Source organism: the organism of the source record quoted next, unplaced genomic scaffold (assembly GCF_019419815.1).
Source record: "Pyrus x bretschneideri cultivar Hongxiangsu unplaced genomic scaffold, Pyrus_bretschneideri_v1 Contig64, whole genome shotgun sequence".
In the NCBI taxonomy this organism is placed as follows: domain Eukaryota; kingdom Viridiplantae; phylum Streptophyta; class Magnoliopsida; order Rosales; family Rosaceae; genus Pyrus; species Pyrus x bretschneideri.
This window is the reverse complement of record NW_025999803.1, coordinates 1,481,771-1,506,791: the sequence shown is the minus strand read 5'-3', so window position 1 is coordinate 1,506,791 and position 25,021 is coordinate 1,481,771. Positions and strand designations below refer to the sequence as shown.

General features: G+C 38.8%; 2 protein-coding genes across 3 annotated transcripts; both read left to right on the top strand.

The window, feature by feature from the left end:
* Positions 1-869: 869 nt before the first annotated feature.
* On the top strand, positions 870-7,106 carry LOC103947765 (polyadenylate-binding protein RBP47-like). 2 transcript variants are annotated; one of them, XM_048573179.1, is made up of 6 exons: positions 870-1,485; positions 2,915-3,395; positions 5,630-5,715; positions 5,790-5,920; positions 6,152-6,245; positions 6,682-7,106. In XM_048573179.1, the coding sequence occupies exons 1-6, from the start codon at positions 1,075-1,077 to the stop codon at positions 6,811-6,813; spliced, it is 1,335 nt and encodes a 444-aa protein (XP_048429136.1). In that variant the 5' UTR covers positions 870-1,074; the 3' UTR covers positions 6,814-7,106. The 2 variants fall into 2 exon arrangements, with proteins under 2 accessions (XP_048429136.1, XP_048429135.1); XM_048573178.1 differs by having other exon boundaries at positions 872-1,485; positions 6,679-7,106.
* A 10,556-nt stretch (positions 7,107-17,662) lies between these two features.
* LOC103947863 (receptor kinase-like protein Xa21) lies at positions 17,663-21,235 on the top strand. The gene is made up of 5 exons (XM_048573183.1): positions 17,663-18,115; positions 18,207-18,296; positions 18,759-19,046; positions 19,132-19,804; positions 20,853-21,235. The coding sequence occupies exons 1-5, from the start codon at positions 17,663-17,665 to the stop codon at positions 21,233-21,235; spliced, it is 1,887 nt and encodes a 628-aa protein (XP_048429140.1).
* The last annotated feature ends 3,786 nt before the right edge of the window (positions 21,236-25,021 follow it).

Genomic DNA, 25,021 nt, shown 5'->3' with positions numbered 1-25,021 from the left:
TCTAATTTCTTTTACATACCAATCAACAGCCCAGATGGATTGATCATTAAACTCCGAACACTAAGATTAAAGCGGATCCAATTCCTTAATACTACATTACATGCGTCAAATCAGTGTATTTTACAAGTCCAATGAATTTTACAAATTTAATTCATCTGATGATATCTATGGTAATTGTCAATACTGTTTAACGAGGACGAACCAATTAATTGTTGCCAGGATCATGCCAATCCATTTGCTCATGGAACCACAAAGGCACAAAGCACTTTGGCCTGACCATTTGATATAACAGCGCCAATTCTCGAGTTCAAGTACATTACGATCTTGATAGCAAATTATCATCCTCGAACATTACCACCATATTTTACAATAAAGGAATGAGAAAGTTCAGAGTTTGGCTAAGCTACATAATTGACAATTTATTTTTAGTATCGAATTCGTCATTCACGAAATTCGAATATAAAACTTCTCACTTAAAAAGTAAAAACAATATTATCAGATCGTAATACGGATTGAGAGCAAATCCCTTAATTAGCTTTGGTCAATATATGAAGGCTAGACAGTGCCAAAAAAGGGGACAAATTCAGTGAAAAATTGATAACGTGCAATCCAGCTCACCTAAAGCACCAGTTAGCATCCACTCCATGCTGTCCATGTACATCGGACGACAGTAACTCCCTCGGGCCTCAGACCCAAAACAAATTACCGACTGAGGAGGGCCCCACACGTCACGGACGGCAAGCAAACGTGATTTAACGGACGGACGTAGCAAACGAGGTCCCATCTCAAAAATGGAAAATACACATATTAATATAAAATAAATAAAAAAAAAAAAAATCTAATCATAAGCAATAATCACACCACCGCCGCCCTTTAAAATCCCATTTCGTCACATGAAACCCCTCTCCCTCTTCGATTCCGCGCAGACCTCGCCTCCCTCCTCTCTCTCTAGCTTCAAACCGCTCTCTCTGCTCTCTCTCCTCAAATCTCAAAGAACATAGAGAACCAAGAATTCTAGAGAGAGAGAGGTGCAGAGAGAAGAGAAGAGAATCACAAGCTCAGAAGAACTCCATCATGGCCCAGCAATCTAACGGCGGCGCCGATCTGGGCACTCAGCAGCAGCATCTGCAACAACAACAGCAACAACAGCAGCAGCAGCAATGGATGCACCAGCAGCAGCAGCAGCAGCAGCAATGGATGGCCATGCAGTACCCGGCCGCGGCGATGGCGATGATGCAGCAGCAGATGATGGTGTACCCGCAGCATTACATGCCATACGCGGCGACTCCCCATCATCCTCACCACAATCCATACCAGCAGCAGCCTCAGGCTGTGGCGTATCAGCAGCAGCAGCCGCCGAAGCAGCAGCATTCGCCGTCCCAGAAACAGGGGCCCACCGACGAGGTCAGGACCATCTGGGTCGGCGACCTTCATCATTGGATGGACGAGACTTACCTTCACGGATGCTTTGCTCACACTGGACAGGTCAGATTTTAGCTTCAGTGGACTTCTTGTATGAACTCATTTGGGGTTTTGTTTAACTAAAGTTTTGAAATTTTGATGAAAAGAATTGTGGGTTTTAGTTTATTTTACATAATTACAGCTCAATGATTGATTGGAGGTTGATGGTTTCTTTTATGATTGAATGTTATGTGATTGTCATAGCGTGTATCCTAGCTTATCTTTGTGGTTTTTCGGTTGTTAGAAATGGAACACTGATTGAAAGAGTAAGGTTAATGCCAACTACTCACTACAAAAATCAGTCTTGGTATATCAAGATGACTATACCTAGATAGAAATGATGCAGGTTTCGGTTAGTTGAGTATGTTCAGTGGCGAGATCTGTCTCTTTACTGGTTATGTTGGGTCAACTCTGTTATTGTAGATGGTGGCTGGTTCAGCTTATAGTATCCCACGACCCGACAGCAGTGTATATGGTCTTTGAATACTGTTGAATATGTGAGATTCCTAGCAACAGTTTCTTGCTGCATGCAATAATGACCATAGCTTGACAAATTAAATGCAAAACCCTTATTGAGTGACTACCGTGTTTTCGGATAGAGGGACTGAGGTAGCAATAGCGGTTGATCCACTCCCCATTCTGTAGTAGTGTTATGGCAATGCCCATTCTACTGCAAACCATTCATGTGGTGTTAATCTCTTTTGCCACATTTTGAATACTGTCTGTACTGTAGATAGTTTACAGGTGCTCCGGCGGATTGGTCAATTGTCAATTATTGCAGAGCCAAAAATCCTTGTTTGAATACTATTTAGGACATCCGATCATCTGGTAATTATAATCGATACGGACGAGTAATCTTCCGTTTCCAGCTTGTCATCCTTCCCTGCCTTGGGGTCAAGTGAATGATGGTGAATATTGGGCACTAAGGTGTTCTTTAGTTGTGTAGTTATCTTATGTTGCTTTTGTACAGCCTTTTGTTTACTAATGCCAAATGTTTGTTAGAGTGCAGTTGCAATGTCTTTCTCTGCTTTTTTGTTTTTCTAGTTAGGTCACGTCTTTTTGGGTTGTTATCTGATGTCAAGTTCTAATAATTACCATCTGTCTCAAACATGATAAAAGCATCCTTCGATTATGAGAACTGAAGCAATTGAGAAGCAATGTATCATGGGCCTGTTCTTCCCTATTTCTTTAATTGACTATGAGGATATAGAATAACAAATCTTAAGAAGTGAAACTTGACACTAGGAACCAACATCCCCCTTATGTGGAGATTTTCCCATGTTACCACAATTATTTGCCATTGTGGTCTTAAGTGCACTCCAATAACAATTAATAAAACACGCTAATATCTATAATTTTATTTGAAAATAAATAAATTCCATGTATTCATTTTCTTGGGTAAGAGCTTTACTTTGCCACTAACTATGTGCTTTTGATGTCACAAACGGTGCAGGTTTCCTCAGTAAAGGTTATACGCAATAAGCAAACTGGTCAGTCAGAGGGATATGGATTTGTTGAGTTCTATTCACGTGAAGTAGCTGAAGAAGTTTTGCAGAACTGTAACGGAGTTCCCATGCCGAATACAGAGCAGCCTTTTCGTTTGAACTGGGCAACCTTCAGTGCTGGTGATAGACGAGCAGACCCTAGTTCTGATCTATCTATCTTTGTAGGAGATTTGGCTACAGATGTGACTGACACTATGTTGCAGGAGACTTTTTCTAGTAGATATTCATCTGTTAAGGGAGCAAAAGTTGTTCTAGATGCAAATACTGGACGTTCAAAAGGTTATGGTTTTGTTAGGTTTGGTGATGAAAATGAGAGGTCAAGGGCCATTGCCGAAATGAATGGTGCGTATTGTTCAAGCAGGGCCATGCGCATAGGTGTTGCAACACCCAAAAAATCACCTGCATATCAACAACAGTATTCTTCACAAGGTATGATATAATGCCCCCGTTTTTCTTCTTTGTTGCTTAATATTGATTGTCTTGTGGCTGTCTTTATGAATATATACCTCCATCATAAATCCGCTCATTTTTGTCCAAGCGCATTTAATAATAAGTCTAGCTTATCATTTACATACTTGTATTTACTAATGCTCTCCAATTCCCTTTTTTTGTTGATTGTGTACTTTTCTCTATGATCATTTAATGTCAGTTGTATCTATCTGCTTGTCTTCTGATGTAAGGTGAGTGAGTTAGGAGGGGTTCAGAAGAAGTTGTGATTCAGTTATAGGCAGCATCATTGCATAGTCTCGTTTATTTTTGTTGCTCTATTTTGTTCTTTCTTCAGCATCTTTTATTAGAGAGCTTCTCTATTTCTACTAAAGCAATGGGTAGTACAAATCATCACTATTTCTTCAATTGTTGGAATCGTCGCAGTCCATGTAGCTTTCTGTTTTATTGTCCCTTTTCAATACTCAAGCCATGAGTGAATTTTATTAGTTTTTGTTTTTTGGATTATTTGTTTTCTTCGATTCCTATTTTATGGTCTATCTCTTAGGTTCTAGGTTTTGTTTTGAGAGTTTGATAGGGTCCTTTCCTGCATGGTAAATACTTTTCGTACATGCCAAATCTATGATGTATTTGTTGTTGCTGAGATTAACATCTTCAAAAGAAAGTTTCAATTACAATTACACATTCTGGGGAATTTCTTTTCCTGCCTCATTTGGTTTCAAACTTGGTTTCCACAAACACTACTACTTGCTCTTCGCCCCCCCCCACAACTGGAAACTGTCATTTCAAACCACACAGGAATTTTTATCATATTGTGTTCTTCTATTAATATTTTATTCCTTGTTCAACATCATTCTTAACTGCTTCGATGAAACCAATAAGTCATTTAATTGCTGACAAGTAATGTGTGTATGTAGTGGTGGTTTCATCTGTTGAGTACTTTTTCATATCTTTGCAAATTGTCTTCACCAAGTTCGGTAATCTTTAGAAATTTAGATGATATCTCTTCTAAAATTTTTAATTCTAAAATTTAGTTGAGGTTAAATTCAACGTGAGAAGTTAAGCTTAAGCAATCTCACATGCATTGTTAGTTTATTTATTTATTTATTATTTATTAGGAGTAGGTTTCCACTAAGCTAGAGTGTTGTCATTTGAATTCTTATTTGGGTTCATATGTATGATGTCATTTGAGTTCTAAGTTCTCACCAGGTACAGATTTGGCCATGCATAATAAGTAAACGCTAAAAGGTTGACCAACAAAAAAGTTTGTTAGATAAATTGTTACCAACAAAAAAGTTTGATAGATAAATTGTTGTTGACAAATGGAGTCACATCATTTAGTGGGCAGAGGATTTTCTAAAACAAGCAACAAGAAAACGCATTTGAAAGACAAGGGATACCACTTTTTTGAAAGAATTTTCAAAACCATGTTTTAGAGTGGCAGTTTTCATTTCATATGGTAAGCATATCATGACAAGAGTATTGAGAAGGTAGAATATATTTATATTCACTGTTCTACAAATCCCAGCCTAGCACTGCCTAGGCGATAGGCGGCTGGCCACCCCTTGATTAATCTCTAGGCCTTTGAAAATTAAGAAAGGGCCCTTAGACCTAATTAGGTGCCCGCCTACCCCATCTAGGTACCCGCCTAGGTCACCACTCTTACTTAGACAGAACATAGATAGTGTTCGTTTTGCATTTTATATTATTCACTAAACTGTAATTGGCTTGTTGATACTTGGATGAATGCTCCTTATATGCTTGTTCCCCATGTTTTCATTATGCTCTAATGCTTTATAATCTATATTTCATTCTACTTAGCAATTTTGTATCCCAATACAATTTTCTATTTTTAAGTATAAATAGGCATTTATTTATACGATATATAATAAATGTACTTAAATCCGCCTAGGCTCTCTAGGAGCTAGGCCCTAACCCGCCACCCGACTAGCGCCTAGGGTACTCTATGCCAAACATAACTACTAGGCCCTAATGCCATTATGTTTTAACCTTCTATGGCACTCTGTGCCAAACAAATCCACTATTACACTTGCCCCCATCTGAAAGGAAAGAAAAGATAACAAGTCTGGGTCCGCTCCTAGAATCAATCATAACTACTAGCACTACTGTAGGAAACGCAAGTTTCTTTTTTATTAAGTTGGGTATATTGAATGGGATTTCATACTAAATGTATTACTTTTATCCTCTTGAATTAGCATTGGTATTGGCTGGTGGTGGACATGCATCAAATGTTGCCGTCACCCAAGGGTCCCAGTTTGACAGTGAGCCCAATAACACAACTGTAAGTCTGTCTCTACTTTCCTGTTAAAAATATCATTAACCCTATATAGCTTTTTAATCTATCACTTATTGTAGATATTTGTTGGAGGGCTTGATTCTGAGGTCAATGATGAAGACCTCCGGCAGCCTTTTTCTCATTTCGGTGAAGTTGTCTCTGTGAAAATACCAGTTGGAAAAGCTTGTGGTTTTGTTCAGTTTGCTAATAGGTACCCTTCTTATTTAAGATATATGGGTCCTAATATCTTGTTATTTGGAAATAAAGCTAAAGCTGCAATGTCAAATATCAATGTTACAATTATTTATTCAATAATAAACTGTATAAAAGAAATATGATCAAAATTGTTGAAGACTGAAGGGGGTAAATAGTAACGTTGTAATCTTATTATGTGGAGCCATAAACCATGTAACGGACTCCCTAATATTGTTTCAATTTGCAGGAAGGATGCTGAGAACGCAATACAGATGTTGAATGGAACAGTTATTGGCAAGCAAACAGTTCGACTTTCTTGGGGTCGCAGTCAGGGGAACAAGGTAATACTATGTCAATTATTTCATTTAATTGTCTGCTGGCTATTAAGCTATATAACACTCAGAAATGTATTCCTGAATATCACCTGTATTTATATTGGCATTTGTCTGATTTGATCTTTATTTTGCTCTACAACATAGGAGGGCCACACATAATCTCCCTTCCTTCGCCCCTTCTCTTCTTGCAGTTCAAAATGATCCCAATGTCAGCAACATGAGAATACCACAATAATGTTTATGCCCCATCCTTTGTTGTATATTCCACCATTTTAGAATGTAGAATCCCCGCACTTTCTCGACCCCACCCCTAAACCTAAAACCTTACATTTCTAAGAGTAGAATGAATTGTCCCCTAGGGTAGTTATCTACCAGTTTTGCACATAGAATCCTCAGAGCTTCCTCACTGTGTTATCTCATTATTGACCAAGTGTTTTTTCAGTGGAGGTCGGATTCAAGTAACCAGTGGAACGGAGCACATTATGGAGGACAGGGCTATGGTGGGTATGGACATGTGCCACAGGGTCAGGACCTGAGCATGCACACCGCAGCTGCAGTTAACGGGACTTCTTAACAGGGCTATGACCGATGCCAACAGCGTGTAAACTGAATTTACAGAAAGTGGCGTTTTAGATATAGTTATCGGTGCCTTTAATTGAAGTAGGGTTGATTTGGCAGCTCAATTTAGCTAAATCTGTAATGTGAGGAATTTTTGATACCGGATTGAATTGAAATCTTGAAGTCTGTGTGAGATGAATACTTGGGTCTGCCTGACAATCTTCGAATCGACCGGAATTCTTTCGTCCAGGAAAATATGTAAACTAAGAAAAGACGATTGAGAACAATAATGAGTTCATATTCGTACTATCCGTTAACCAGTTTATACCGATCTGGTGTGGTATTAATGTTTAGTTTTTAGACTTGATGCTTGTAAGTTTTCATCAGTTTAAATTGGTAGACCACTCTGGTTGTGCAAAAATTCGGAGTGGAATTCGAACGTAAGTCGGAATTCATATATTTTTAGTTTTTAGATACTCTCAAACTTCTTCAAATACACAATTCATTTTATTCTTTATATATGCAATTTATTATCGGTTTTTTTAATCAAAATAGTTTCTGAGATTTGCATAATTCTTCACTTTGGTCTCTGAGATTTGAAATCAATACAAGTGGTCCCTGAGGTTGTCCACCATCAATCATTTTGGTTATTCCGTGAATGGTTATGTCAAATAAAGATTAAAATGACAAAACTACTCTCAATTTAATAAATAGCAGGTCAAAATGATTTGACAAAAATTGAGAGTACTTTTGTCATTCTATCCTTATTTACTGAAGATTTTTTACGGAATGACCAAAATGATTGATGATGGACAAACTCAGGGACTAATTCTTTTAATTGCAAATCTCATTGACCAAAATGAGAAGTTATGCAAATCTCATGAACCATTTTCGATAAAAGGCCTTTATTATTTTGCCTTAATATTGATATAATATTATGTTGTTTTACATATTCTTGGACTATGATTATGTAAATCCTAGATAGATTTGGTTACTAGTTATTCTTTCCCTATATGATTGTATTTACCTAGGGAGGACAAGTTAATTCACATAAAAAATCTCTACACTTTCTTCACTCTGTCTCTTGCTATAGCACCCCTCTCTTCCTTTCAGTTAAATAGGCTACAACATGTTATTAGCACGCTTTTTTACTACGCTAAGGAATCTGAAGGGGAATTTTCTGCTACAAACTAGTTCATCAATATCCTAACGCAATCAGATTCTTTCAAAATAACGGTTTTTATCTCGATATTTTTCAACCATGATCGCATGAACCTTCACCATAATGCATGACCAAATTTTACGTTTTACGAATTTTAGATTATACTTAAATTGTTCATGCATTATATTCATAATTGTTGAATTATTATGAATTGATATTTATAAAAGATTTGAAAAAAAATAAATAAATAAAACAAGGGTTTTGAAAACCCCACGCCGAGCTTCACTGTCGAGCAAGCCGCCAACAGCCTGCGTCGGTTGAGCGAGCCACTAACCCAGCCACAGAGACAGCAACTCCAGGCCTGGAAACCCTTCTACCTGACACCATGTTTGGCATCCCCATCATTGAAAATGTGGATGCAAATTTCCGCCTTCTCCTTCTTGGACAAAATCACGCCTACAAAACAAATCACACCTTTGGTCAAGGCCAAAAAGCCTCACGCGCCCATGATAAATTTTTTTGGTGGGGGGGCTTTGGCTAAAGAACCTTCGATGCCAAAGTTAGAGTTTTGAGGGAAGAGTGTTTGGAGAATTTTGTATAGTTTTGCAAAGAGACTTGGAAGTAGTTTTTTGAGAGAATGGAGAGCTATTTATAGGGATATGGTCGGCCCTATTAGGAGAATATGGACCGACCATTTGTGGTATTTTTTGGGTGTAATTTGTAGTTAAATTAGCCATTAATAGATTAATTAGGTAATAAATCCATTAATTGACTAATTAACATAATTTAAAAGAAATGTTTTGGGGGTTATGGAATAATTACCTTGTGGAGAACATACGATGAGGGTGGATGAAATAGTTTTGAATTTGTTACCTATTTTTGGCACTTTTGATCTTGGTTGAGGGATGATTGCTCGTTGCTCGCGCGTAGGAATCCTGATATGCCTCAAGGGTATTTTTGTCCTATTCTATCCAAAAATCCACGTGTCGCATTGTGATTATTTTTGGCTTCACAAATGCCCCCACACCTGTTGGGTTGCTTGTAGAAAAGGGCAACAGGTGTAGAGATTTTCTTACTTTAGGAAACTTTGGACTGCTTCCTATTTTGATGTAGATTCCCTCTTTAATAGGAAATTAGATCCTTCTACGAAAGGGAAATAAATTTCTCTCAAAGCCTATTTAAGTCCACCTTAAGTGGGTTATTAAATCAACTTTGAAGAGCAATTTATTCTACCCTACAAGAGAGAGAGAGAGAGAGCTTAGAGGATATTTGTTCCCTTTCTTCTGGCAATCTTCTACATCTTACCCGTGCAAATGAGCGTCTTTCGTTGCTTTCTTCGTTTTCTCCGTGCCGCACTAATGTAAGAAAAATTTCATTTTTCTTGTCTTCTTCGTGGATAATGCTGTCGCGGGGCAGCCGTCAGGATGGTACAACACGTCGACTGGTAGGGGCCAAAAGTCGGCTTAGCATGAGCCAAGGAAGTGGTTTGGCAGGGGCCATTGCTTGTGCTACTCGGCTGGATTGAAGCCCAGGATTCGCTCGGTATGGGCAAAAGAAATGGTGTGGCATAAGCAACGGTTTGGGCTGCCACGTCTGGACTGCTTGCCAAAAATGAGGAAACCACTTGAGTTTGATTTCTTAGCTGCCGTAGATGGAGCAGTCAAGGATGTAGCTGCCAAGATCGGAGTGCTGAAGATGAAGTGTCGGATGAGCAAACTGTTAAGTGTAAAAGTGGCTGCTGCCCCCTAACCATTTGTTGCCTAGTTGATCTTCAAGCATTCGATCTTTTGAGCTATGTGGACTTCTCGCACTGGAGAGCTTACCCAGATAGGTGTTAGGGATTTAGTTTACCCTCTCGCACTGGAGAGCAATTAGTTTATCCTTTTGCACTGGAAAGTAGACCCATATGGGTGTTGGGAAATTGGTTTACCCTCTCGCACTGGAAAGCAATTAGTTTATCCTCTCGCGTTGGAGAACAAACCCTTTTAGGTGTAGGGGAGTTGGTTTACCCTCTCGCATTGGAGAAAAATTAGTTTATCCTCTCATGCTGGAGAACAGACCCTTTTGGGTGTTGGGGAATTGGTTTACCCTCCCGCTTTCTCGCACTGGAAAGTAATTAGTTTATCCTTTCGTGCTGGAGAGCAAACCCATATGGGTGTCGGGGAATTGGTTTACCCTCTTGCACTAGAGAGCATGGAAAGCATTGTCGTGAGTGCAGTTGAGGAGAACTGGACTGCTGGGACAACCGAAATAATCTTTAGCCTGCCCCCGGTTCTTGGTAGTTGGGCTAGTGTGTCCTTCTAGTACTCGTCTGGACCTGTCGTGCCATAAGGCTGAGCTGCTACATTAGTCGGAACAGAAGTAGTCTTTGTATATAGTAATCTATATGGGGTAGTCCTGTCTGCTCGATCTTGTCATTGAAAGATGACTCACTTATGTTGCTCATGTCTCATCGGAGCGCCTTGTCAATAACTTCGTTGCGCGGGAAATTGCGTAATTGCTCGGTCATGAGCCTTTTTACTTCTTCTTGAATTTGCCTTTGTTAGGGGTGGCAAAGCTTTTGGTTACCCCCAGTTGTGACCTGTTGGTCTAGGCTGCTATTATATGCATTCGGCTCTTTTATGCTGCGGCTATGGTGGGTGTGGTATGTTCCTAACAGGCGAGCGGGTAACTTGTAGGCTGCTGGTTGAACTTGAACCAGATTGAGTGACTGCTTCTCTCCGTCCTCTATGCTACTTACTCCGATGTAAGGTAAATGATGCTCCTTGCGAGTGAACACTTCGCCTGGAAGGTTGCTCATGTTGATTTTCGGAGTGTGGCCCTAACCGTGAGTGTATGTTTGTCCATGGGCCTAACTGAGAATGCACGCTCCTCCGCGTGCTAAGATGCAAGTATACGCTATCTCGGCTGTCCAGTCGGGAGTGTACTATGTTAGAATACTCAGTTTGTGACTGGTCAAATGGCTGCTTGTTAGGACGCTTGTGGAGAGGTTCGTCTGCCCTTGTCCTTCTTTGGGACACCTCGTTTGGGGCACATTGGATCTCGGTGCGTTGCAAAAGTTGATTCACTAAGGTTGTCCGTTGTGCAAAGGCGCTCGTTAACTCTATGACTTGTCGAGACAAGTGTTGTTTGCCATTTGGATGGGAAGACCTTGGAAGAAATGTGCCTACTTGATCAATGGAAGTGTGGTAGGCTCTGGGCACGAGATTTGAATTGGGAAATGTCATATCCGCAGAGAAACGTGGTGAAAATGCCCCCGGCTTGATGGTTGGTCTAGATGGTTGAAATAATCTTGGGCAGATTTGGGTTGCTTAGAATGTTGCAGGAGCAGGCTGGGTAGCTCCTATGCCGTGGTGGTGACACTATGGACCTCGCTGCAGGTAGCTACCGTGGTAGCCACCGCGGTGGTTCCCGTGGTGGAAACTCGTGGTGGTGGTGCCACTCCACCTATTGTCACATTTAGCCTCATGGATCGCCGTGGTCCCATCTCTTGAATGTTGAAATTTTCATTTGTTGAATTTTCTAAATTTCTAGCCATTGTACTCTCTTTTATGTTTTATCAAAGAATTTTTGCAAATAAAAAATTCTTATAATAAGAACGTACGAAAAATCTACAAATGGACAAAAAAATAGAAAACCTTGGGTGCGAGAGTCTTCTACGAGCGTGAGACTCAACTCTCAAAGAAAGCACCAATTTGTGGATGCAAATTTCTGCCTTCTCCTTCTTGGACAAAATTACACCTACAAAACAGATCACACATTTGGTCAAGGCCAAAAAGCCTCACGCACCTATGATAAATGGGGGGCCGGGGGGGGGGGGGGGCTTTGGCCGAAGAATCTCCGATGCTGAAGTTAGAATTTTGAGGGAAGAGTGTTTGGAGAATTTTGTAGAGTTTTGCAAGAAACTTGGAAGTAGTTTTTTTGAGAGAATGGAGAGCTATTTATAGGGATATGGTTGGCCCTATTAGGAGAATAGGGACCGTCCATTTGTGCTATTTTTTGGGTGTAATTTGTAGTTAATTAGCCATTAATAGATTAATTAGGTAATAAATCCATTAATTGACTAATTAACATAATTTACAAGAAATGTTTTGGGGGTTATGGAATAATTACCTTGTGGAGAATATAGGATGAGAGTGGATGAAATAGTTTTGAATTTGTTACCTATTTTGGACACTTTTGACTTGGTTGAGGGATGATTACCCGCTGCTCGCGCGTAGGAATCCCAGTATGCCTCAAGGGTATTTTTGTCCTTTTCTATCCAAAAATCCATGTGTCGCGTTGTGATTATTTTTGGCTCCACATAAACCGTCGTGGGTTTGGCCTGCAGCCATGCCCTGCCATATAAGTCCACCGTCCTTGATGGCCAGAAGTTCGTCCAGGATGAGTTTTGACCGAGATTCCTTCGAATCTCATTAGAATTTTTCGAAATCCCGATTTGAATTTTTAAGGTTTTGGTTTGAAAGTTGAGTTTCTCACCATTCTCCGTTCACATCCGTGATCGCATCGAGCTACGAATTCGCCCTGAGATTTCTTTACCAAGACACGGCCGCCAGAAGCGTCATCCCCTCCGCTGCACACACCCAACGTTGCTGGGGTTCCTACCTAATCCAGCCCATGGCCTTTTGGGCCTCAATCTTTCTCGGCTCACAGTAGCAACAAACAGAAGAAATTATATTTTTCATTTCTGGGCCTGCCGCAACAGCCTACTGCTGTACCTTTTGACTCGGCCCATGACACCAACCCGTGTGGCTGTGGTGTCCACTGCGCTGCGGTGCATTGGATTGCCTCCCCAGTGGGCCTCCAGCCAGTTGAGTAATGTGGGCCTGTTTCCAGTGAAGCCCAGAAAGGCTTGCTGCCTTCTGCCATGCTCGGCCCAACTTGATCCCATCCCAAATTTTTTAGGCCTGGGCTCCACGATTTTCCCGGTTTTAGCCCGTTTTGGCTTTGGTTCAATTTAGGACCACAGATTTTCATCGCCTGAGTCAAAGGCAATCTTGGGTTATATTTTCGCCCATCACTCCTCATTGGCTCGAAGCTCAATAATGGAAAATGGTCAATTCGTTAAATTATTATCATAGGCCCTGAAGACCTACATGCATTTATATGTTGTATATATTTTTGTATATATTGTGTTTGCTTGCAAGAACTCATGAACCTATAATCTACAACATGCCATCTAGCCCAAATGATCAATTCAAATATTTCTATGGCAATTGGAAAGATTCAGGCTTAGTTGCCTCTCATCTATGCACGTATCTTCTTTCTTTCTACAATAGAGGACTAGGATTATGTCAAATTGCAACATCTTTTTGCTGCCATTCTAAAGCCCTAGGCTTTATGGGAATTGCTCATATTTTCTAATTATTGCATAAATAAATAAATTTTGTCTTTACATTGTTGGAGCAATAATAGAAATATATGAAAATGATACAGAATTTCTATGATAATAATCATAAAGAAAATAGCAACAATAATTGTAAACAAGATTAATATAAACAACTAAAGAGAAAGTAAAAAATACTGACAAGCGTGGAAATTGGGGCTTGCATAAATGCAATGTCAAAAAGACAAAATTTCGCCCCTACTCTTATACTTGTAGTTTGGTAGACTTTCGCCTCCCATGATTCAACAATATATAATCCAAAGTTGAAGCATTTCAATCTTAGGACTTTGACACAACTCCGAATTTGACAATAATGAATAAAAAGTATTTGAGAAAACTCTACTCTTTTAATTCTTGTTATATTCCCACGCCTATACTAACTTGAGCTTATATTAAACCTGAGATAGTGGTTGATTAAGAGATGCAAACATTCATCTATTAGATGCCACCGTTTACCAAGGAATGCATCGATTCCTTTAGAGCACTTCCACTGGAAGCAAAAGAGGCCAGCACCCAGTGGAAAAAACAGACTGGGACTCAGCCAATCCACTCTAGCCCGTGGAATAGACTGGCACCCAGCCTAAGCCACTCTCCAGGCCAGCCTAAAATGGACTGACCAAGGGACCGGGCCGTTTGTTTTTTTGAGCCTGGCGCGTGGCCTTCACTCACAAGTGGGCGCAATTAGCAGACAATAAAATCAAAGGCGGGCCTCGCTAGCAGGAGCACTCAAATTTCATCCGGGTTGGGCGACGTGGCCCACTCTATGCCGTTGGATTTCCAACGGCTAGTTTTTCTACAACGTTGGATTTCCAACGATAAAAAAAAATTGAAATTTCACTTTTAAATTGGACCGTCCGATCACAGATCAACGATCCACATTTTTTTTTTCCCCAAAAATAAAATAAAAAAGGCCCAACGGTCATAATTATGACCGTTGGCCACGTGGCAGCTCGTTGGCTGTTGGATTTGAATATTTTTCAAATCCAACGGTCTAGATTAATTAACAACATTAAAATTTATTAAAAATTATGAATTTTTTTTTAAAATACAGAAAAATTTTAAAAAATTAATTAATTTTTTTCTATAAATATCTAACCCTCATCTTCCACCTTACACCACATTTCAATATTCTAAATGGGCTGGATGCCAGCGCATTTTATAAGAGTGGAAATCGTTTGTGCCATCGCATTTTTAGACTGGATGCCAGCTCATTTTTTTAGGGGTGGAGATGCTTTAGCCTATTACTGTTCATTGAGGTCTATTACTGTTTACTGAGTGGATAAATGGGTTGGGTGCTGGCGCAAAGTTTTTAGACGTGGAATTGCTCTTAGAGTAATTTTATTCCATTTGAAAAGTTTCACTAGCATTTTTTTCATTCAAAAAATTGAATTAAATAAATATATAAACTCCAACACGCATGGCGGCGATTGATGTGAATGGTTGCTAGTTGATAGGAGCGCATTTATGCTACTTAGTTATGATGTTTCCTTACATTTAGTGAGTTAATTACTATGTATTTCAGTCTTTTAAGTTATTTTCGTTTGTTTTTAGGTCCTAATGGAAAAATGAGCAAGAAGGCTATTTGGAGCATTTTTGGGCATGGATTGGATAGCTTAACCATGGAGCAAAGAGGATGGACGAAATTGAAGAGAAATAGAGCTAGGAAAGGCTACAAATCTGGTGGAAGAAGTCCTAGTGCAATGAAGATAAGGAAGAAGCAAGAAACAAGGAACCTTATCCAACCTTATCTTATCCTATCCTAGAAACCTTATCCTATCCTAACTCTACATTATCCTATTCTATCCTATCCAAATCAGGTTGGGACTTAAACCTAGCTAATTAGAGGGAATTAATTACACATCTAAACACCTATTTCAGTTTCTAGAAGACTTATCCATCTAAATGCCGCAAGACACCATTCCTTGTAGGTTTAGGAATTACAATCCTTCTCCTACTCTTATATCACATGTCCTAGGCCGTTTTGGATTAGGAATCTACCTTAAACACTTCTTCTAGAACACCTTATCCTATCCCTACATGTGTGCCGCACCTAACCTTCTAGAAATCCCTAAATCCTAGCCACACTACCTATTCCAATTCCCACTTGATTTCTGCCTTGAATTAACCCTTTTTCAATGGGATTGTATAATCATTTTCCTTCACTAAGTGTGCCAAACTAGCCTATATAAACAGCCTTGCCGTGCCATTTAATCACCACCACCCTTCACACAACATTCATTCATTCATTCATTCAGAAAAACCATACCTTGCCGCAACCTTACAACCAACTTTCCACCATTCCCCTACTTCCAAACCTCCATCCCAACCTCCATACACCACCATCAACCCTTGCCGCACCACCACACCTTCCTAAATCCATCCAAAACCCAGAAAATCATCCACAAAACCACCCTAGACCTTGTGCCGTGACTTAGCAAGGAAGAGGAGAAGGAAGACCAAGCCTTGGGCGTTTGTGCATTCGAGTTGGAGTGTTGGAACGTTTTAGGTGTAATCTATCTTTTATTTTCAATGTTTAATTCTATGTTGCTTTGTTTTGTCATGAACATGAGAGGCTAAACCCGTTTTAGCCTAGGGATGCTTTGAAACCATGATTGCGTTTATAATATGAGTTGATGAATTCCAGTTGTGATTTCATAAATTGTGAATGCAATTTACTTAACCGTTTGATGGATAACTTATTCTTGTATGTTGATTAGGGAGGCCTACTTAGTTTGCATGCTTGAATTTGGGGCTAGAATATAAGGGTGTTTCACATAATCGTCACAAACTTATATTCACAAGTAGTTAAGGTTGTTTTCACAATCATGTTAAGTAAATTCCTAGCATGAGTATCATGATGTCATAGTTACAAGTGCTTTGTCAATACTTATGATTTCCATTGAACATAATGATCTTTGATTTTATCTCTATTATGATGTCATGTAGGGGACTTTTGAAGAATGCTTTGGGTTGTCGTATGATGTCATCCAATCCACTAACTTAAGGGAAATCTGAGGGTTAATTAGTGATGTTACGGTTAATCTGGGGTGTTGAGGTTCATGGTTTATCGAAAAAGCAACTGGAAATCAATTTATGTTTGAATGTATCATGTGTGGAGAAGTATCCCTTGGCTATCCCCTCATCCATTGATCTTTCTTAAATTCGTCCAAAATCTGTTTTAAAGTTTTAAGTTACTTGTTTTCTTTTAAATTCGTCCAAAATCAAAACCCCTTTTCTTACTTGTTCTAAATCTGTCCAAAAGAGTCTTTTTGAGTCTTTAGAGTCAAAACTAAGTGTATTTTCGTCCAAATTAAGTCCTAGAGTCTAAATTGAGTCTTTTTGGTTGTTTTGAGTCTTTAAAGTTTGTTTTGAGTCATACAAGTTAGTAAGAGTCTTGAGAGTTTATTTAAAGTGTTTTAAAGCATATTTTCACATCTTTGAGTCAATTTTCATTAGATTAGCAATCCCTCCTAATCCCCGGCCTAGAACGATCCCTACTTATATCTATACTACAATTGTCAAAAAGAGGGTTTAATTTTGAGTGCTATCTTTTATCACATCACTAGTGTGGTTGGTGAATGGCGTGGAAGGGTAGTGGTGAACATTATTGTAGCGGTAAAATTTGGAATTCAGTCGACAAAAAGAGAACTGTTATTAGCACTCTAAAAATCTTATTCTATACTTCTCACAAATGTATTTTTCTCTCTAATTATAGAAAGTTTGGAATGCCTAATAAGATTTTTTGAATGCTAATAACAATTCCCGACAAAAATTCAACGTATTCAACGAAATCTAACATAAACGACAACATGGAAATCTTTTGTAGTTTTAGAAGTGAAATAGGCAGGTGTCAAGGTCTTGTTGGTTTGGAACTCCAGCCGCGAGCGAAGCAACCCAATCAATAAATGATAGGGAAGCTGTGGACTAGTTGGTCTAACTTAATTTGTGTGGCCATCCAATCAAGTGTTGTTTCTTACATGTGAGAAGATTTCTTCTCTTGTATGCTATTGTGCAAATTAAAATTGGGTTTTCTCATTTGCTGTGTGTCTTAGAACAATGATGGAGCATTCACGTACGTAAGTTGGTTTTGTTCAAATTCCTGCCCGGGTTCATTCTTTTATGCATGAGCACATGCCTCGAATCTGCAGCTCTTCACAGCCTTACTCTGCTTGGAAATGAATTTGATCGCTTGTCTTTGCTAGACTTCAAGAAAAGAATAATCGGAGATCCTTTCGATGTCATGAGCTTGTGGAGTCATTCCATCCATTTCTGCAATAGGGTGGGGTTTCTTGCCACCGTTCCACCAAAAGAGTCTTGATGTTGAACCTGAAAGCTCAAAAGTTGGTAGGCTCCATTCCGGCTTCCGCTGGAAATCTTACTTATATTACTGGAATCAATTTGATGGACAACAACTTTCATGGAGAAATTCCACCAGAAATGGATCGTCGACAAAGCCTACAATATCTCAACTTTTCCCATAATTCCTTCCGTGGGAAAATTCCAAATAATTTGTCGCAATGCAATCGGATTAAGGGGTCCATTCCGAACCAACTCAGTTCATTGTTGGATTTAAAACATCTATGGCTTTATGGTAACAATCTCACTGGAACCATCCCACCTTGGATAGGAAACTTTTCTTTGTTGAGCAGTCCTTTTCTTGGTGAGAACAATTTTCAAGGAAGCATACCCAATGAGTTGGGCCATATAACAGCCTTGGAGGAGTTCGTAGTTGAGGAGAATAATCTATCTGGTATGATCCCTGTTAGGAGTGTCAGTACTACAAGATAGAGAATCACAAAGTAAAGTAGAAAATGGATACCAAGAATTTACGTGATTTGTCAATTTATGCCTACATCCATAGGACAACGATCAATCATCACTATATGAAAATGATGAGTACAATAAGAGTAGTCTTATCAAGCCAAAGACAAAATTTGATGGATACAGGAAAGTATAACACACACTTTCTATCACTCTAACTTCACTCACACAATGTGTAGTAGAACACTCTCACTCTCACTCTTGGAATGGAATTCTAGCTTTGGACTTGAACCTTTTCTACTCTCTTATTTGCTACCAACACCAACACATCTATTTATAGGTGGGTTTTTGCCGTCATACCCATTGCACACCGACTTTGGCTAGAAATGATAGCCACACGATTATACAAACTGCTAGAACTTTCTAGAATATGCATGCACTCCACCGACATGCATATTTGGACCAGATTTTTCTAGTTCCTTGGCACTTGGTTTGCTTATATAAGATGCTAGAATTTTCTAGCATCCATCCCTTATAATGGGCTGAACCTTTAATGTCCTTCATCATGGGCTGGACCCATGGTATACCAACAATCCCTTCCACAATCTATAATATTTCTTCCATATCCACTTTTAGTGTTGCTTAAAACCAGTTGCATGGAGAGCTACCACCAAATCTCGGCACTATGCTTCCTAATCTCGTACAACTTTATTACGGTGGGAACAAATTCAGAGGAAATATTCCTATATCATTGCCAAAGGCTTCTAGACTTCAGACGCTTGAACTTTCTCAAAATGGCTTCTCTGGGACAATCTCTGGTGAAAGTCTAGGAAGCTTGCGAAGCTTAGTTTGGCTAAAAATTTATGGCAATCAATTACGAAATAGAAAAGTTGGTGACTTGAATTTTCTCAGTTTCTTGGCTAATTGCACAATTTTGGAGGTTTTTTTAGTCTTGACTCTAATAATTTTGGAGGAGAAATCTCGGGATCCATAGCCAACTTTTCAACCCAACTTAATTATCTTAGACTAGGGGGAAATTTTATACATGGAAACCCTCCCTAAACTTGACCACTCTAGCATTAGATCATAACCATTTGGGCGGTAGTGTCCCTCATGAAATTGGGAAGTTAGAGAAGTTAGAGCAACTGTATTCGGATGTTAACCAATTTTCTGGGTCAATTCCGTCTTCCCTTGGTAATATGACTTTAGTGTTAAACCTCCACATGGGGTTAAACAGGTTTGAGGGCAGTATACCTCCAAGTCTTTCAAACTACCGAAACATTTTAGATATTAACCTTTCAAGTAACAACCTTACGGGCACCATGCCTAAAATGCTTATGGAGCTTTCAACCCTTTCAAATTCTTTAGACCTGTCTGACAATTATTTGACTGGTTTGATGCCCCTTGAGGTGGGTGATTTAGTGCATCTCACGGAGCTAAATGTATTAAGAAACAATTTATCAGGTGAAATCCTGAGCAACCTCGGTAGGTGTACTAGTTTGGAGCGCTTGTATTTGCAAGGTAATAAGTTTGAAGGAACAATTCCTCAATCTCTTAAAGATTTAAAAGGCTTGGAAATACTTGATATTTCAAGCAACAACTTGTATAGGCAGATTCTTGAATTCATAGGCAAGCTTGGTGCTCTCAAATATCTCAATTTTTCGTATAATGATTTTGAGGGCGAGTTGCCTAAAGACGGTATTTTTTTGCAAATGCTGGTGGTTTGTTTGTTCTTGGAAATCATGGGCTGTGTGGTGGCATCCCAAAATTATATCTACCTCTCCATGCCCCCCAAAAAAGCACCATTCATCTCGAGGACTACTTTCCCCCAAAGTAGTCATTCCTACAGCTTGTGCACTTGCAATCATAATTGCTCTATCATGCTTCTTTGTTGCTTGTTCAAAGCTGAAAAAGTCAAGAGATGGACTTATAACTTCGCGTTCTTATATGGATTGAAAATCAAGTGTCTCCTACTCACAACTCGTTGAATCAGCTAACGGGTTCTCTGTGGATAATCTTATTGATTCGGAAAGTTTTAGTTTTGTTTATAAAGGGGTAAATTCCTATTGATGGAAGGATAGTTGCTGTTAATGTATTTAATCTTCAACAAGAAGGAGCTTCCAAGAGTTTCATTGATGAATGCAAAGCTTTAAGGAGTATAAACCACCGTAATCTTCTCAAGATCGTAACTGCATGCTCAAGCATTGATAATCAAGGCAAAGACTTCAAAAGTCTAGTTTTTGAGTTCATGGCAAATGGAAGTCTCGACTCAAGGTCGTATCCAAGGGAAGAGGAGTAATCTCTAAGTAACATATTGAGCGTTATCCAAAGATTGGATATTGACATTGGTGTTGCTTCTGCGTTAGATTATCTCCATCACCGTTGTGAAACAGCCATAGTTCATTGCGATTTAAAGCCGAGCAACGTACTTCTTGATGAAGATATGGTAGCCCATGTTGGGGATTTTGGTTTAGCAAGGTTCCTCTTCGAAACATCAAATGATCATTCCTTCAGTCAAACCATGTCATCTTAGCTAAAAGGTTTTATAGGCTACATTCCTCCAGGTATGAGTTTATATCATTCTAACTTACTTTTATGTTCTTAGTTAATTACTACTAAGCACTAATTGATAAAAAAATATATAAGTGCATTTTTTTCTTGTAAAAATGTAACATAAAAATCTGAAAAAGGTATTTTTCTAATTGTCAATTGCATACGACATCTTATTGTATATATGTGCTGGCAGAGTATAGCACGGGAGGCCAAGTTTCCACACTAAGAGATGTTTACAGCTATGGGATACTGTTGCTGGAAATATTTACGGGAAAAAGACCTACTGATGACATGTTCAAAGACGATCTGAGCATTTACCAATTCGTAGTCATGGCTTTGCTTGACCATGTGATGGTCGTTGTTGACCCTTCAATTCTGCTCGACCTCGAAGCAGATGGTGATGTTAACGATGACATAGTACGAGAACAAACTCCATCCAGACTTAATAATCGTGGAACTCCATCCAGATGTAACAATCGTGGTCTGGTAAAAGCAATGAAAGTAAAGGAATGCTTGGTTTCAGTGATGCAGATAGGACTCTGTTGCTGTGCAATGTCACCGAGGAGCAGATGTTGATGGACGTGGTTGTCGAAAAAAATGAGCGCAACCTGAGATTCGCACTGCAAAGTTTAAGAAGACTTGAGAAGGACAAGCACGCTGCTCAAAGGAGAGGACATGATCACTCATTAGTAATATTTTCCACTCTGCACTCACCGAAGTTTTCTTTTTGTTTTGGCTTTCTTTATCCTGCTATCGCTTTGCATTTTTTCTTGTTGATGTATGTGGTTTATTTTACTTATATGACTTGAAGCTTTCGCATTCTTAATTTGTGTGGTGCTTTTTAGAGTTTTAATGATAAGTGGATTTTGTTGGAAAAAAAAATGTATGTTCTTTGTTGAATGGCTAACGCTGCAAAAATTAGTCACAAACTGCTAGCAGCTTTGATAGAATTTGCGAATGGTGAGATAGGAGTGTGAGAGAAGGTGGATAAGTAACAGCATTACTTGTTACATTTTTCTGTAATGTCAGTATATGTTGTTACATCTGCTCTAAAAAAGTTACTTTGCACTATTCATATGTGAAAACATAAAATCGAATTTCACTTCAAGATTTGCAGATGGAATTTTTAGAGTATCAATATCTTATTGTAGAAGAGAGAAGCAGAATGTTGATTGATGGTGACAGCTTAACGCTAAGATTAGTGCAAGGGGTTTGGAGTGGAAGTGTTAAGACCCAGATTTTTAATTTATATTATTTACCTATTTTTATAACTACATATTTTTTTTTCCTGAATATAATTATTTATGTTTTAATGCTCGTCTCCACGTGTTGAGCAAATGAAAGAAAGGTATGCTATAGGAATGTCAAGGGATAAAGGGGTATTTGTAGGACTACTTGGAGAGCACTCCAAATTAGCTGGAAGTGGCAATATGTGGTGATGAAAGAGTTTAAGCAGTTGACACCTACGGCATTCAAGTGAGTAAGCTATCTGTTGTTAACTTGATTACATCCTAATCCGGTTGGAAGCTGCTGCCTTCTCCGACTACAAATACGGAGCTGCACCTGCATTTCATTTCAAACATTAGTATCTTACGGGAAAGAGAGAGAGAGAGAGAGAGAGAGAGAGAGAGAGGAGAACATATATATTTTGTTATAAAAGATGATATTCAAAAGGCTGCACATACGATATCAGTTTATCATTTGTTGGATACTATCTTTTGTAAATTGGTTTGACAAATGGAATTTAGTTGGAGATTTCTATTTTCCCAAAACAACAAACATATTTTTATGCAATTTGAATGAAGCAGTCTATTGTATATATATATACAAAGAGTCTAATATACCAATTTTTATGTATCACTCATAGTATTAGATATATCCAACGGATTAGTGAGTTTATCTAATGTATATGTGGCTCTGCTAAAGTATTTTAAAGTACTTATGTATTTTCAACTATACCTTTACTTATTTTATTAAAGTATATCTAGTTCAAATGTTCCTTCAGTGATGACCATGCTGTTATAAATTAACCAAATGACTTTTGGATTAGTAGTGTGGAATTAGCAAGCTTAAGTATGTTGACCAGGATTAAAGTTCATGTCATGCTTTTTAGTAATTGCTTACACTTGTGAATAGGAGTTGCTGAAGGTAGACTCTTGTAGTAGAGAGTCGGAGCAATGCTTTGGAACTTAGGTAGGAGAAATACGGTAGACCTTTATGGAGATTGATTTTATTAAATTTCGTGAAGTGTTATTATAACTTGATATTTTTGGTTGATTAATGTGGTTGGATATTGCTTCACCTAAGTGTTTATTTGTTATTGATTATATTGGAATGTTATCCGGTTATAATATGATGTGATATATGTGAAACATGAGTTGAGATTATTTGTGCATTGCTTATGTGTGAGAAGTAGTTGGAACTTTGGTGTTGAGAAAGGAACTGAAAATGAGGGTAGTTGGAAAGGATCTTTTGTGTAGTTGAGCCAAACTCGTAGTAGGTACTAGGTCTCAAGCGAGCCCATAGTGCACACATTCTTTAATGGTTCAAGACTGGCAACTAAGAGTTTAGGTAAAATGACTAACAAAAGGGAAAATTGGGATGATTGAGTTAAAGGGGTTAATTTGTATACCAGAACATTCGAATCACCACTGTAGAGGTAAAATGCTCGATATGGGACGTGAAGGTCCGCGTGTTTTATTATATTAATTAACGGGTAGAGATGAAGAGTATTGCATTGCACTCATGCATTATTCTCGACACTGTTCTAAAAATCCCCACTTTGTGCTGCCTAGGCCCTGCCTAGGCGCTAGGCGGCTGGCCACAACCCTGATTAATGCCTAGGCATTTGAAAATTAAGAAAGGACGCCTAGACCACCTAGGCACCCACCTAGCCCGCCCAGACCCGCCTAAACACCTGCCTATGTTGCAACTCACTTAGATAGAAAATAGATAACTTTCCTTTTGCATTTTATTGTTTCCAATAAATTGTAAGAAACTTATTGAACACTTAAATAAATACACAATATATGTTTCTCCCCATGTTTTCATTATGTTCCAATACTTCATAAGATATATGTCATTCTGTTTTCTAGTTTATGATGAAATTATATATATTTTAAGTATAAATAGACACTTATTTACACGAAATACAATGGATTTACTTAAATCCGCCTACTCCGCCTAAGCGCTAGGCCCCAGCCCACCACCAGACTAGCTCCTAGGGTCTTTTAAAACCTTGGTAACCGATAATAATTTGATATTGGTTATGTGATTTCATGACACTTAATTTAGTATTGTCAATTTAATGTGGTAAATGTTGGAAATGTGCCCTAAAACCAATCATATGATGATACTTTATGGACATTTCACATGTTAAACTAATCTAGTTTAATATTAAGGGCAAACATTATTGTTTGAGCCGTCTCATATAAATGTTATATGCTTAAACGATAAGTCCAAGGAATATGTGATTGGAAGAATGCGATCTAAAGAAGTTAGATTCATGAGACCATTCTTTCGTTGACACATCCTAAACGTTCCTGATCATAGGATTGTCAATTGGGCATTAACAGTCCGTTAAGATCAGTACGTGCTATGTCTTCTCTCAGGGAGAGTGACTAGTCTCGAGTCATTGGTGTGTGTGACATCAAGACAAGTACGTAGGTGCTCAATAGAGAATGAGTTCACTGAACACGATCAACGAAGAGTTTTCATATTCATGTCACATGAGAACTCATGGTTGGGATAATGCAAATTAGTCTTTTGACCTGAGGCATCACAGTTGTCTTGTGGTTAGGTCCTTAATCTTTGATTATGTCAAAGTCACTCCATCATGAGGGTGTCCATGGCATCGTTGGGGTTAAGCCACTTAGCCATGGAGGCAAGTGAATGCGCAACAAGGGATCTCTAACCTTCAAACTGTTTGAGGGAGAATACTCTATGATATGATTTAGAATCTCTGGCCAGAGTATGAATGAGATGTTGGAATGCGTTCCAGATCACATTCAAGGTAATCATATAAGTACAAGATTCACATTGGATAGTAGACATGAATAAACTATCAAACCAAACAATGTGGTCAAGAGTATTGTATTAGAGAAAGACCGTATTGCATTTGTAATCCTAAACTGAATAGGTTCTCCACCTCTTCTGATTAGCTTGGGTAACCATGACATGCTGCTAGGCCTCAACCATGGTTTGTGGAAGCCCTAAAAGTGTATTATCACTAACGGGAGAATTGAAAGTAAGTTTCAATTCACAATCGATTAGAAAGAGTTTTAATCGCCCACTGCCTCGCTAAAAGGAACCTAATGGATCGTTCACCGAGTAAGGTAGAGTTTGAAGAAACAACGGAGATGA